The 13741-nt window shown below is 45.2% G+C and overlaps 1 protein-coding gene and 1 pseudogene across 4 annotated transcripts in view; one reads left to right on the forward strand and one right to left on the reverse strand.

Moving 5' to 3' along the window:
* Positions 1 to 689: 689 nt before the first annotated feature.
* LOC121487487 (prosaposin) overlaps positions 690 to 13741 on the forward strand; it is a 40400-nt gene continuing 27348 nt past the window's right edge. For 3 of the 4 annotated variants that reach the window (XM_041749273.1, XM_041749274.1, XM_041749275.1), the window contains exon 1: positions 690 to 858. In XM_041749273.1, coding sequence (XP_041605207.1) covers positions 705 to 858 — 154 coding nt within the window. In that variant the 5' untranslated portion in view covers positions 690 to 704. Of the gene's footprint in view, positions 859 to 7672; positions 7831 to 13741 lie in introns of those variants that run through there. The other variant, XM_041749276.1, reaches the window with a different exon arrangement.
* Positions 3632 to 7690, reverse strand: LOC121487488 (annotated as a pseudogene).

Consider the following 13741-nt stretch of genomic DNA (forward strand, 5'->3'; position numbering starts at 1 on the left):
AAGATTTTTGCTGGGGGCTCTCGTCCTGCCTTCTCACTATATCCTCACACGGTCTTTCTTCAGTGTGTGCAGGGGAGAGCGGGGGTGGGAGGGGAAGAGAGCAAGCTCTGGTGTTTCTTCTTATAAGGACAATAATCCTATAGGATCAGGGCCCCACTCTAACCACCTCGTTAACCTTAATTACTTCCTTAGAGGCTCCAATTCCAAATACAGCCACACTGGGGGTTAGGCTTCAATATTGCAATATGTGAATTTGGGGGAGGTGGGGAGTTGTGGATACAAACATCCAGTGCATCATAGCCCCTCTTCAGGAATTGCCCTCAGCCAAACAGAACCCCTGGCTCAAGGTTACCCCTTTCCCAGGGGCAGTATTATGTTGAGGTATAAGGGCCATTCCCCTTGCTTTAGTTGAGGATGATTCAACATGGGGTAGGCTGAGGACTCTAATGCAACTTCATGGCCCTTGGATTTCCCCATCTGCCCTGGCTTGCTGCCCTCACTGCCTCAGGAGTGCAGTCCTGAGAACATGCCCCAGTAAACTTCTGCACTCATATCTCAGCATCAGAGCATATTTCCCAGGGGATCCAACCTGAGACAGATGGCAAATAGGTCAATCCAAGAGCCAACTTCGACCAGCTGGTAAAAGCAGCTGGAGGATTGAGTTGAGAAAGTTTTGGAGGTCAAGTCCTAGTAGTGATTCTTCCATGGGTGAAGAAGTGGGCCTGGGGACGTGGGCTGGATGTTCAGCATCCCTGCGGGGTGGTGCTGTGCCACTGACGTCAAGTGGGGGAGTTGGAGGAAGGAGAAGCAGACCAACGGTGTCAGAGGCCAAAGGAAATGAGAAGAGGGACCTTCCAGGTAGGAATTTACAATCTGCTTTCAGAAAGCCATTCAGTGGAGGGCTGGGCTCGGTTCAGGTTAGTCTGGAGGGAGAATTGGGGACATGGTGAGTGTAGGTGATTGTTTCAAAGAGTAGTGAAGGGGAGGTGAGAAAAAGTCCACAGCTAAAGTGAAAATCATGAGTGAGGAAAGACTTCTTTTAGGATGGAAGAGCCTTGGGTATGCTTGCAATCCAAGGGGGAAGAGTCAGTGGCAAGGCAAGAGACTGAAGATATAAAAGAGGAAAGCATACTGATGGAGCAAAGTGCTAGAGGGATGACATTAAAAATATTTAACAATTGCTGGGGATCCCTGGGTGGCGCAGCGGTTTGGCGCCTGCCTTTGGCCCAGGGCGCGATCCTGGAGACCCGGGATCGAATCCCACATCAGGCTCCCGGTGCATGGAGCCTGCTTCGCCCTCTGCCTGTGTCTCTGCCTCTCTCTCTCCCTCTGTGACTATCATAAAAAAAAAAAAAAAAAAAAAAAAAAAAATTAACAATTGCTAAGGTGCAAGTGGAGAATAAGAATGAGGTCACAGGAGCTGATTGGCAAAAGCAGAGGAGGGTATATATAAGGGTTAGCCTCCTACAGAGAAGAAAATGATTGCTTCCTCAAAGAGGTAATAGGGGAAATGAGCATGAAGATAAAGTGAGGCAGGGGCTTCCTGAGTGTTGTGGGGAAGATCTAGAATGTAACAAAAACTTGAGACAATGGAAACTTAAACAAGATATGGGTGCATTTACATAAATAAAGTCTGGGGGTGGGCCTCACTGAGCAAATATAATCATCAGGGATGGAGGCTCTCATCTTGTCCCTTTGTCATTCTCACCCTCCCCTTTGTCATTCTTTTTTTTTTTTAATTTTTTTTTTTTATTTATTTATGATAGTCACACACAGAGAGAGAGAGAAGCAGAGACACAGGCAGAGGGAGAAGCAGGCAGTCTCCAGGATCACGCCCTGGGCCAAAGGCAGGCGCCAAACCGCTGCGCCACCCAGGGATCCCCCTTTGTCATTCTTAACAAGGCTTTCACTTCATGATCCTGAGAGAAGCTTGAGGTCCTGCTGTCGTGTCTGCAATCCAGGTAGCATGAAGAAGAAAGGAGTTTGTAGCCAGAGCTGGCATTTGGTGCAAATCAGTAGAGCTTTTTCAGTAGTGAAATTATTGAAATACTTCTCCACCAGCTGACAATAGCTGATGACTCCCTCATGTGTACCTCCCCATTCCCCCCAACTCATCTCCTGGGTCAGTTGGGAACTTTCATGGCATTCCCCCAGTACTATGGCTAGTGTCCTGGCATATCAGTTGTTAAATATTTGCACTGGATGTGTCTCTTCAAGAACAGTACCCAGAATTCATAAAATGGTCACTTGTTCTTTTATCACATTGGCCAGACTAAGGTCCCATGGTTGTAAGGGAGGTTGGGAAATTGGTGTTTATTCTGGGTGGCCATGTACTAGCCAGAAATGGGGGGGGGGTGCTGATTACTAACTATAAAGTCAAGGAAAAAGAGGTGAAGGACACTAGGAGACCATAGCAGAATCGACCACACAGGAGAGCTACAGAGGTGTGCTGTAGCACAGAGGGCTTTGTGAGTCTAACTGGGATGGTTGATTCTCCAGCAGCTTTCTCTGGTGGGGATAGAGAAGAAGAAATTAGAGGCTGGGAATTGGTGGGTGGGTGACTGAAGTGTTATGGGGAATGTGGTCCTCATGAAGGGCTGATATTTGAGCTGCCTGAGGGGTCCAAAATAGGAGAAAAGCAAATGTAGGCAGGGAAGACTGAAGGCTGGAGGTCTTGAGGAGGAAGATGCTGGATGTCACTGTTTGTGACACAGAGGCTCAGAGGGCTTCCAGGGCAGGATGAGGTGCCAGGGTGGCTGTTTGGGGAGCCAAGTGAGTGAGCCGGGCCTTCACAGTGGATGCCTCTGCTAAATCAGCTATCTTGGCCATGGACCCTTTCAGGTTTAGAAACAGATGAAAGCTCTCTGGAGCCAAAAGTGAAATACCAATGGATCTGGCAGGTGGGTGTTTCAAAAGAACTCAGGCACTGAAAATGGGGCCTCATGAGGAACTAGGACCCAGAACTGGATAATCATCAGGATCGCTGCTGGGATTTCCAAGTATGGCTCACATTTCTGAAGAAAGAGATCTTTTCAGTTTCCTGAAAACTTGAGCTCACAGTAGGGAGGAAATGAAAGGGATTTTCTTTTCTTTATAAAATGTTCCCATAATCTTTTAATTTTTAAAATTTCTTTTGGTTTTGGCCAAACTTTTTATTTAGTTTTCTGCAGTTGCTTAACACACACTTAAATGGTCTTATTGGGGAAGCAGGAAGGGAAGGCTCTTGCAGATTCTCAAAATATGGCCAGCATTATCCATTTGCTTTTTTTGGATTTACTGGGTGAAAAGCACTTTCCTTATATAAGCATCTGATCTCAGGTTTTTCATTACTGAGAACATAGAGATTTCAGTTTGAAGACACTCTGAAATCCTAAGCGTAGCATACCCCGACCACCCTCAAGTAGCTAGCTTGCTTGTATAGGCAGAGGGTTCACCTCTCCATTTTATTTTATTTTATTTTATTTTATTTTATTTTATTTTATTTTATTTTATTTATTTTATTTATTTTATTATTTTTTTGACCCACCTCTCCATTTTAGATGGCTAGATGTTTGTGGAAGGTCTTAGAATTGCTTTGCCTCATTTACTAGGAAAAATCAGATATAGAAAGTGGCCTTTAATGACACTTCGTTTAACTTGAAGAGTTACAACACGAGTACACGAGTCAAGTCTTAACACATTTAACATTTGCTTCTCGAAAGCGATGTCATAAGGTCAAATAATATTAAACAGATTTGACTTTCTTTCCCTCATAAGAACATAAAAATTATGGAAGGGGAACTTAACAGGAAATTTTAAAACGGTAATGTAATTTTTCCTTTTAGTAGTCTTGGGTAGTTATGACAGGAAAGGTTCCACTTTTTTGTTTGTTTCTTTGAACGGGGATTTTGGTCCAAAGTTTTGTTTGTTTTTAATATCTGCTTCTGCCTCCCCCTCTAGCAGATCAGCTTCCTCTGCAGCCACCACCTCTTGGTGCTCCGTAGCTTGAACTGCTGTAGGAATCATGGGCAGGAGGGGGAAGCCCTCTTTCTTGTCTGCCAACCTGATCATGACCACTTGAATAGAGAGATCCCGTTGGCTGCTTGAGTAGCTGTCTTGACTTCCATCGTATCTGTCACGTGAGCTGCTGTAATCATCGCGACTGCTTCCACCATTAGATGGTAGGGGCCCTTATATAGGTGGAGCACTATGTGAGTTACCATTACTGTCAAATGAATCTTTCTAGGAACCTCCACTTGGGTGATCTGAATAGTCACAATCATGACCATAGCCATCTCCATCCTATAGCCTCTTGATGGGTAGTCATTATGTGAACTGGAATGACCATGTCATGGTAAGTATACTCTCTTGGTGATGGTGCATAATCTCTTTTTTGATAAGAATTTGGGTAATCTCTGCTTGAATAGCTATCTTTAGTAGAATATTCGTCATCTCTTGGGGACAAATAAACATCTCTATGAGAGGGCAGGGGTTCCCTTCGAGGTGGGCCTCCACAACTATCTTTTCCACATGACACAGGAACTCTTCCTCCCATTCCACTGCTGCTGTGAACTGGTCCTGAAGGGGCAGATCTTTTAGGAGGAGGACCGCCACTCTGGTGGTTGGTGGTCCTCTTTTTACTGGAAGTGGTCCCCCGGAAGAACTCATGATAAAATTCATGGAATAGCCCCCATCATCCATGTGTCCTCCACATGAGGGAGGTCCTCTGGTTCCTCCCCTCCTCCTCTTCTGCCTGTGAGACCTCTTGGAGGGCCTCTACTTCTTGAGGGTTGAAGTAGTCCATGTCTACCACTTTCAAATGATGGTTTAGTTGTTTGTTCTACCTTGATGGGTTTTCCATCTAAGGACTTTCCATTCATGTCTCTGGCTGCATCCTTAGCATCTGTTGGGCTCTCAAAGGTGACAAAAGCAAATCCTCTTGATTTGTTGGTTTCGCAATCTTTCATCAATAGAACTTCCACTATTTGTCCATATTTGCCAAATACTGCTTCAAAGGCTTTTTCATTTCCTGGGTGATTTGCTTCAACCATTTTTTCCACCTGGTGGGAGTTAGAGGGGTGAAGACCATTCCAAGTTCCTACAGGCTCGCCAGTAGGGGCTTCGTAGCAGCTTAGCCCAAGGGAGGGTTGCCGGTTCTGAGAATGGAAGAGTGAAACTGCTAGCACTATTGCACAATGAGCTAATCTTTTTCGTTAAAAAACATAAAGTAACACGTGTGGACATTGTAATGAGTAAAATAGGGCAAAGATGAGATAATCCAAGTCAGCAGACTCTCTCCCCACCTCCAGTTCTCTGTTCCTCTCCTCACTAAAAATCCCACTTCTAGGGGGGGAGACAGGGCAGGAGGGCTTTGCTGCCCCTGTGCGTGCCTGGACTGGGGGATGCTGAAGCTCCCTCTCCAGCTCCACATTATCCTCTGGCAAGTCAGTTGCAGCAGGACTTGAAGTGGACAATGGGGCTTGGGCCTTGCTCTGCCTGTATTTTCCTGGAACTTACTTCCCTCTGAGGCTTGCTGTATACCAGCCCTTGCTCCTTCTAGCTCATGTTTCAAAGGCACTTTTTGAGTATTAGTATTTTGTCAGGACAGTTTCCTTAGTTAGCTATCATTGTTCAGCATTTGAGATCTTTCTAGTATCCACTCTTATACCGAGTCCTTCTGTGACCACTTTGGATAAAATATTTCTTAGCTCTGGATTATTTTCCTGGGGGGTATATTCCCTGGAATGGTATTATAGGGTCAAGGGGTCCAAACAATATCACAGCTCTTTGTTGCCTATGTACAGATGGCTAAGAAGGTATTTTAAGAGATTTAAGCATCTACTGACTTGGTAAAAAGTTACAACAATCCACTTACTGTTTTTATATTCTTCATTAAAATTCTGTCCTACAGGGAGCAAGATGGATGCAGGATCATATTTTTGTGTTCTAGGTATGTAAATGAAGGCAGCAAAAAGCGTATCTCAAAAACATTGTCTTATCCCTCTAGTTATGAGACAGGAGGGTATTACAAAAGAGTTGTGGTTGGTTCACTCTGTCATTCAGCAGCTCTGAGAGCTCAGTAGCTCCACCAAAGAGAGAGCATATGATCAAAAGGGTCTCTAAACTTCCTTTTGGCGGAGAGTCTTGTCATGTCTGTATGGCACACAGAGATGCTTTGCTGGAGCTGAGGGACAGAGCTGTGTTCTAGAGTCCCACCTCCTTTGTATTTATCTGGCTGTTGGGGTGATCGGCCTTGTGCTTGTGCCCGTACCTAGGAAGCCTGAAAATGGGGCAGCCGTGCAGCCATCCGGCCACTGAGGCCAACCAGTGAGGTACCCAGTTTAGATCAAATCTTGTCCCAACTTTACTCAGGGCTCTCACATCGCCCACTGGGGTGCACACTTCCCTGTCAGCAACCAGTGGGAAATAAGAGCCACAGTGTGGGGGTGGTGGGGAGGAGGTGAACCAAAGGCTTTGAGACCTTTTGGTGGCCGGTTCTGGTTCCTAAAGGAGTACAGATTGTTGGAGGCAGATGGATCACTGGGTTTGCCCCTCTCTGGTCAGGTATGACTGGATAAATGTCTTTCCCTCTCTTTCCCAACTTCCCCTTTGGTATAAAGATGTAATGGAGCTAGCTGATCTTTAGACTTGCCCTAATAGGCTTAGATTTCCCTCCTTTCCTTCCTTGGGCTGGCAGATACTTGTTCCTTAGGAGGGGACAGGGGCAGGGTCAGACCTCTGCTCAGAACCGGACTGGATCTGACACAGGTAGAGGGCAGGTGATTTTGTATGGGCCACCTGCGGCTTTCTTATTCTGGAATGAAAAGAAGATTAAGGGCTGCCCAGTGTGGGGCCACTTCCTTCTCCAACAAGGCCTCTGGCTGATGCACAGCCAGGTTCTCAAATTCCAGCTTCACTTCTCCAATGGCTGAGGCCCTTCTTATTCTTCCCCATCTTCCCCTCCACTTTGTCCAATTCCGGGACAAACCAGGGTAGGACCTTGGCAGGGACAGTACTTAATATTGAAAGCGCGTCTGTAGGCTATGAGAAGTGATTGTGGATATGAAAAGTTAACAGGGAAAATCCGGGCCCAGAGTGAGGCCACACTCGGGCCCCAGCTAGGTAAATAGATAAACATCCTTTGGGAGACAATGTGGGTTCAGTGGATGAGTTTGAATAATAACCTCGAGGACTTAAAGTCGTTAACCTTTCTGAGTTTGGATTCCCACCTGAAAAATGGAATGGAATTAATAACAGAATATTGTTTCTCTATAATTTCTATAATAAGAAAAAATGGTACATCACGGAAAAAAATGTGAGGCATGAAAGATATTCATACATAATAAAATCTCTAATGTGGACTTCTTCAATTACTAGTTTTGTCTTTGCAGGACCTGTCCCTTTCCTTCCACCACACATTTCCTCGCCCCCCTCCCATCCCCCCTCCCCGTCCTCCTCCCGTTCCCCTCCCGTCCCCCCTCCCGTCCCCCCTCCCGTCCCCCTCCCCGTCCCCCTCCCGTCCCCCTCCCGTCCCCCTCCCGTCCCCCTCCCCGTCCCCCTCCCGTCCCCCTCCCGTCCCATCCCCCGTCCCATCCCCCTCCCATCCCCCTCCCATCCCCCTCCCATCCCCGCCACCTCCCGTCGCGCAGGCGCCGTGCGCGCCGCTGAGTCAGGGCGGCGGGGAGCGCGGGGGCAGGCCTGGTCGGGCGGAGCTTGCGCCTGCGCAGTGCGCGGCTTCGGGGTGGGGCAGGTTTATAGCCGCCGAGGATCAGCTGACGCTCTGCATTGCAGGCTGCGGAGTCGGCGTCGCCATGTACGTTCTCTGCCTCCTGGCCAGCCTCCTGGGCGCGGGTAAGCCCTGAGACCCCCCGCCCCGTCGGGGAAGGGATCCTCGCAGAGCGTGGCCCACCCGTCCCGGCGCTGACCGCCCGGGGCCTCGCTCCTCCGTTCTCGGTAGTGGACGAGGGGCGCTCATTGCGCAGGCGCGCCGGGCGCTGCTACCTGCGGGCGCAGGGGCTGTGGGAGGGGGCGGGGCCGGGGCCGGGGCCCCGGGCGGGGGGGCGGGGCCGGGGAGTCGCTGCGTCTCCCGCGGGGGTCAGGTTGGGGGCGCCCCCAGGTGACCCCTCCTGCACCTGTGCTGTGCTGGGGGCCGGGCGCACGTGACCGAGACGGACTGCAGTCCCGTCCAGCGGGACCCATTCTGACCTCACTTGCCCCAGTTTTTAATAATGTTGAAATTGCAGGAAGCACATTAAGTATGTTGTCTCTGTCGATGTTTATCTGGACCTATATATTTACCCTTGGTTCTGCATCTCAAAGATGATACGGCGTTTTGCGCAGATGATTTTGCAATGAAGTTCAAGTTTCCTCTCCTTTAAAAGATCTTGCAAAGCCGCTGGCCCGTTTTAGCAGCGGCCTTTATCTAGAGGAAAATGTATAAATACGTGAGAAGCTGTGATTGCCCTGAAATGTTATTAAAATCGTTGCAGGCTATGAAGGAAACACTTGGGAACCAGCTGCATTGCTTTCCTGGAATTAGGATCCCTCCTGCCCTCCCCATGTCACTGTGACCTTTCTCAGTTTCTGTGCCCCAGACTCGTGCCTTCGCATCATAACCTCCTTTAAATCATCATAGTAAAGGAAAGTGAGTGAAGTTGAGTACTTAGCAAACTCCTCTAGTTTTATAGTCGTGAAGCCAGGTTTTAATTTGTATACGGAGAAGATCCCAAGTCTTTTTTTCCCCTTTTTTTCCAGGTAATATAGCTTACAGAAAGGAAAATAAACCTGATCTTTAAGGCCAACCTCCATTTCTGTTTCTCTAGTTAACTGTAATTAGGGGCTGGCTTCCATTCTGTCATGCAGCTATTCAGATTTTGATAAACAGTAATAAAATAGATGATGGAGTTGACGAAAAACCAAAAAAATAAATAAAAATAAGCTTGTATAGTTGAAATAAGTTGAAGATGTTTTTTCTTGTGTTAGCTGTGAGTGCCTCCCAAGAATGTGTCTTGACCTTAAACGATGCTCTTACACTTCTTTTACTTGTATGCTGTGAAAGGTGATCTGCTTGTAAAGATTTTCAATTTTATAGTCACTGAAGAAAATGTATTTCTCACTGGGGTTGATCCTTCTTGATATTCTGTGGTCTGTAGAATAAACTAATACTAGTCTCTAAATTTTCTGCACGGATTGAGAGAATGACTTTTTGTTCCATATCAAACAGTTGTTCCTGTTGGGCAGTGAGTCACTCCTCACGAGACCCTGAGGAATTCTGAATCACTCAAATCACCACAAGGGGACTTGTTTCTTTTGAAGTGTAAAATCCTCCTCTGGTATATTTGGGAGTATGGTTAACCAGAATATTTGGTTAATCAAGAGACCCTCTCCCTTTCCCTGAACACTTGAGTAAATGGGAGTATGTTACAATTATAGGCCTGTTCTAACCTTGCTGTCTGGCCTTTAGGATTACCCCAACGTTAAGAATTTCTAGTGATGACTGAGTTTGTTAGTGAAGGTGTGTGGTGACTGAAGCCATCCTCTGCTCTCTGCTCTCTGAGAGGTTCTTAGAACTTGCCATTCCAGCATGGCGCTACTGTAGTACAGAGTGTCATCCTGAACCTGGATGAGCTTTGTTGTGAGTTAATAATGATGTCCTGGTGATTATAGAGACGCTTGGTTTTGAGGGTTTTTTTTTTTTTTTTTTAATTCATCCCATGGTCCTTTGCTCTTCCCCACCTGATAAAGGAAAGTAATGGTATATTGAGAAAATTGGAGAGCATCTAATCTAATTTCTTTGTAGGTAATGAAAACACTGATGTGCCCCCAAATCACAGGCTGTTTACAGGGGAAGTCAGGATCAGAACCCAGGGCTCCTGGTAGTGCTTGCACTTTCCATAGCCTTCCATCAACACTTAGCTTTTGTCACCTGAAGGGGTTGTAATTTACATACTGAAAGCATGCACATTTTAAATGTACAATGTGATGAATTATCACAGAATGAACATAACCACTGTAAGCAGCCCCCCAGGTCAAGGAATAGAGAGCATTAGCAGCATCCAGAAGCCCCTGTGCCTCACCCAATCGCTACCCTGTTACACTTGCAAAGGAAACAACTTAATTAGCTTCTAGCACCATAGATGTAAAAATAACTTTTTGAACTTTCTGCAAATGGAATCATATGCGAAGGGCATATTGTTGGGTGACTCCTCGTGGAAGAAGCAGGGCTAGTATTAATGAGGTGGTATGTGTAAAGCATGTGGCGTGGTGCCTGGAATGTGGTATGTGCTTAGTGAAGCCTAGCTGCCCTGTTACTGTCCCTTGTGTAGTGGCTAACCAGGTAAATGCTATGTGCCCAGTGCTGAGGCAGGTAGGCTCTCTGGGGATGCTAGGATGTATTATGTGTACGTATATATTCATTTGATAGCTTATGTTTATGATGATTCAAGACATAAATTTATGGTGCAGTCTGCAGAATATCAGAACTTCAGTTCTCACCTGACAGGAATTTAGAATAAATCCCAATTCTCAATTTTCAATCATTAATTTTATTCTGAAAACAATAATGCAGTTAATGAGGGGTTTATTTGTATTAGCTAGTCAAGGATTTGGTAAGTGCTTTAATTGCATTTGACAAGTTGTATTTTTTTTTTTTTTTAATTTTTTTTTTATTATTATTTATGATAGTCATATATAGAGAGAGAGGCAGAGACAAGGCAGAGATAAAGGCAGAGGGAGAAGCAGGCTCCATGCACCGGGAGCCCGACATGGGATTCGATCCCGGGTCTCCAGGATCGCGCCCTGGGCCAAAGGCAGGCGCCAAACCGCTGCGCCACCCAGGGATCCCGACAAGTTGTATTTAATACATTTTACAAGTGGTTCTTTAAGTGGAAGTATATTGGATTGACTGGTCTGGGTTTTTCTAGATCAGAGGAAGGAGTAGTTCCTCCATTTTCTTGGTTTGTGAAACTGGAATGGCCAGGCTGGGACTTGACTAGATGGGGAAGAGGGAGGCTGGACATGGTGCTGCTGGCTGTGGAAAGCACATAATGAGGCATGGGAAGCTCTCTAAGCCAAGACCTTGCCACTTGGGCAAGTGTGTGCCACAGCTTTTGGAGACAGTCTTCTAGCATGGTCATTCTAGATTACTGGATGTCAGGCTCAGAGCCTTGCTCTCTGGCTCCTGTTTGATTCTCCCACCAGGAAGGAAGGAAGGACAGGATTTTCTTTTTTTCTTTTTTCAGGATTTTCTTTAAACCAACTGAAGGGAATACTAATTATATTACCTTCCCTTTTTCCTCCCCCCCCCCCCAAATAATTTTAAAACAATAGTGAAAAATACAGTGATTGGGATGAACAGTTTGGTTCTTGCAAGGTACTGGGTGCTTTACTTTTTTTTTTTCCCCATGAAGACCAAAATTATGTCCTTGGGTAATAATTTGTGTACTGAAAAATAATCTATGTAAACTCCATGTTTTCTTAGGGAATTTATAATTATATATATATATTTTTAAACAATTTTTTAAAATTTTTATTTATTTATGATAGTCACAGAGAGAGAGAGAGAGAGAGGCAGAGACACAGGCAGAGGGAGAAGCAGGCTCCATGCACCGGGAGCCCGATGTGGGACTCGATCCCGGGTCTCCAGGATCGTGCCCTGGGCCAAAGGCAGGCGCCAAACCGCTGCGCCACCCAGGGATCCCGGAATTTATAATTATAATGGGATTGAGAGGAAACTGGAAGAGAATTTTATGTTGCTGATACTATGTTGATGATTTTGGACAAGTTACACTGTACTTCCTCATCTGCAAAATAGAGTCACTGATCATTCCTATCTAATAAGGTTGCTATGAGGCTTTATTATTTTGCTCTGTAGAATGGCATAGGTAGTAGGTACAGTAAGGTTGGCTGTTATACCATGAATAAAATCCGTATCATGTTTGTCATTGTCCTTGTTGTACCTGTACAAGCAATTCTCCTCTGCCCTTGATTTTGTGATATTCCCTAGCCTCATTCATTTCAAAGGTCTTATATTTAATAAAACCATTAAATTGAATTAGAAATGTGTGTGCTGTATGTAATTATTGGGCAGGAAATCAAATGAGGGTAGGTAGTCTGCAGTTAAGAGGGGGTGGGAGTCTACTGTAGTTGCCAGACTTGGTTTAGTAGGAGATCAGCTTTTATCAGCAGCTCAGCAGATCAGGGCCTCTGTCCTGGTAATCTGAGTATTCCTTTTCTAGGCTCTTGTTACTACCATGGTACCTGTTTAAGTCCCCTCATCTGGTTTCCCCATCCAGAAAAGGGTGGCGAACTGTTGAGATAATAGCTGCACACACTGAACAAGTCCAACCATGTAAAAATTAGGACAAAGAGTGTGTTTCCTTCCCACCACTGTCCCCCAGACCTTTCCCAGAGATAGACTGGTAAGCTCCTTTGGGAGCCTTTCTGAGCAGCGTATAGTTGACAGCGTGTGAGAGTCCCCCTTCTCTCTCTCTCTCTTTTTTTTTTAAGCCACAAATGGTAGCCTGTTACACCAGCTTGGTCTTTTTTCACATGTAGAACATTGTAGGCCTCCAGAAAAGTGGGAGAATAATTATAATGAGCACCCATGTATGCAGCATTTGGTTAAGAAACGGGGACTAACAAGCTCCTCCTCCTTTTTTAAATAACCACCTTCCTGGGCTTGTTATTTATCATTTCCCTGCAGGCCTTCATCCTCTCAAGTGTATGACCTTCAACAGTATGTATAGTATTGGGTATTTTAAACATTTTACGAATATTGTATGTATTCTTGGGTTTTTTTCTTTTGGCTAATGAAGTTCATTCATGTCAATAACCTGTAGCTCTTTCATTTTCACTGTGGTACTTCATTTATGTCATACTTTGTTGCTAGACATTTAGATTATTTCTAGATTTTTTTTTTTTTTTAATTTTTTTATGATAGTCACAGAGAGAGAGAGAGAGAGAGGCAGAGACACAGGCGGAGGGAGAAGCAGGCTCCATGCACCGGGAGCCCGATGTGGGATTCGATCCCGGGTCTCCAGGATCGCGCCCTGGGCCAAAGGCAGGCGCCAAACCGCTGCGCCACCCAGGGATCCCAGATTATTTCTAGATTTGCTTTTATCTTAAACTGCTTCTATAAACTTGTGCACATGAGCAGACATTTCTCTAGGTCTGGGGTCTAGGTTTGATGTTGTCAGACTTTAAACTTTGCCAATTTTGTAAAAGAATGAATAGGGTTGCGTTCTTTTTAAATTTATACCTCAGAGGCCATTTCATGCTAGTACAGATAGACCTATCTTTTAAATTTTGGAATACTTTTAGATTTAAACAAAAATTAAAAAGATAGTATGGTGAGTTCCTGTATACCCTTCACCCAGCTTCCTCCACTGTTAACATTTTATATATTCACTTGTGTACTTGCCAAAAGAAAGAAGTGAACATCAGGACAGTGTTAACTATGTTGCAGACTTGATGTGGCCTTTACCAGTGTTCCCACTAATCTCATGTTTCTGTTCCAGGATCCAATCCAGAGTACCATGCTGCACTTAGTTGTGCCTTAATCTCCTCCTACCTCCCAGCTGTTTAAAAAACAGTTACAGAGGATTTCATTGTATGCATGTGTCAATTTAACTTCGTTGATGAACATCTTTTTTTCAGAAAAAAAAATGAGAATACTAATGACACTTTTAAAATTTAAAATTGAATCCTAGCCGTATTTAGACAGATAACTGCTTTTGACAAGAAATTACTTTAAGGGATATTT

Source organism: Vulpes lagopus, chromosome 3, assembly GCF_018345385.1.
Source record: "Vulpes lagopus strain Blue_001 chromosome 3, ASM1834538v1, whole genome shotgun sequence".
In the NCBI taxonomy this organism is placed as follows: domain Eukaryota; kingdom Metazoa; phylum Chordata; class Mammalia; order Carnivora; family Canidae; genus Vulpes; species Vulpes lagopus.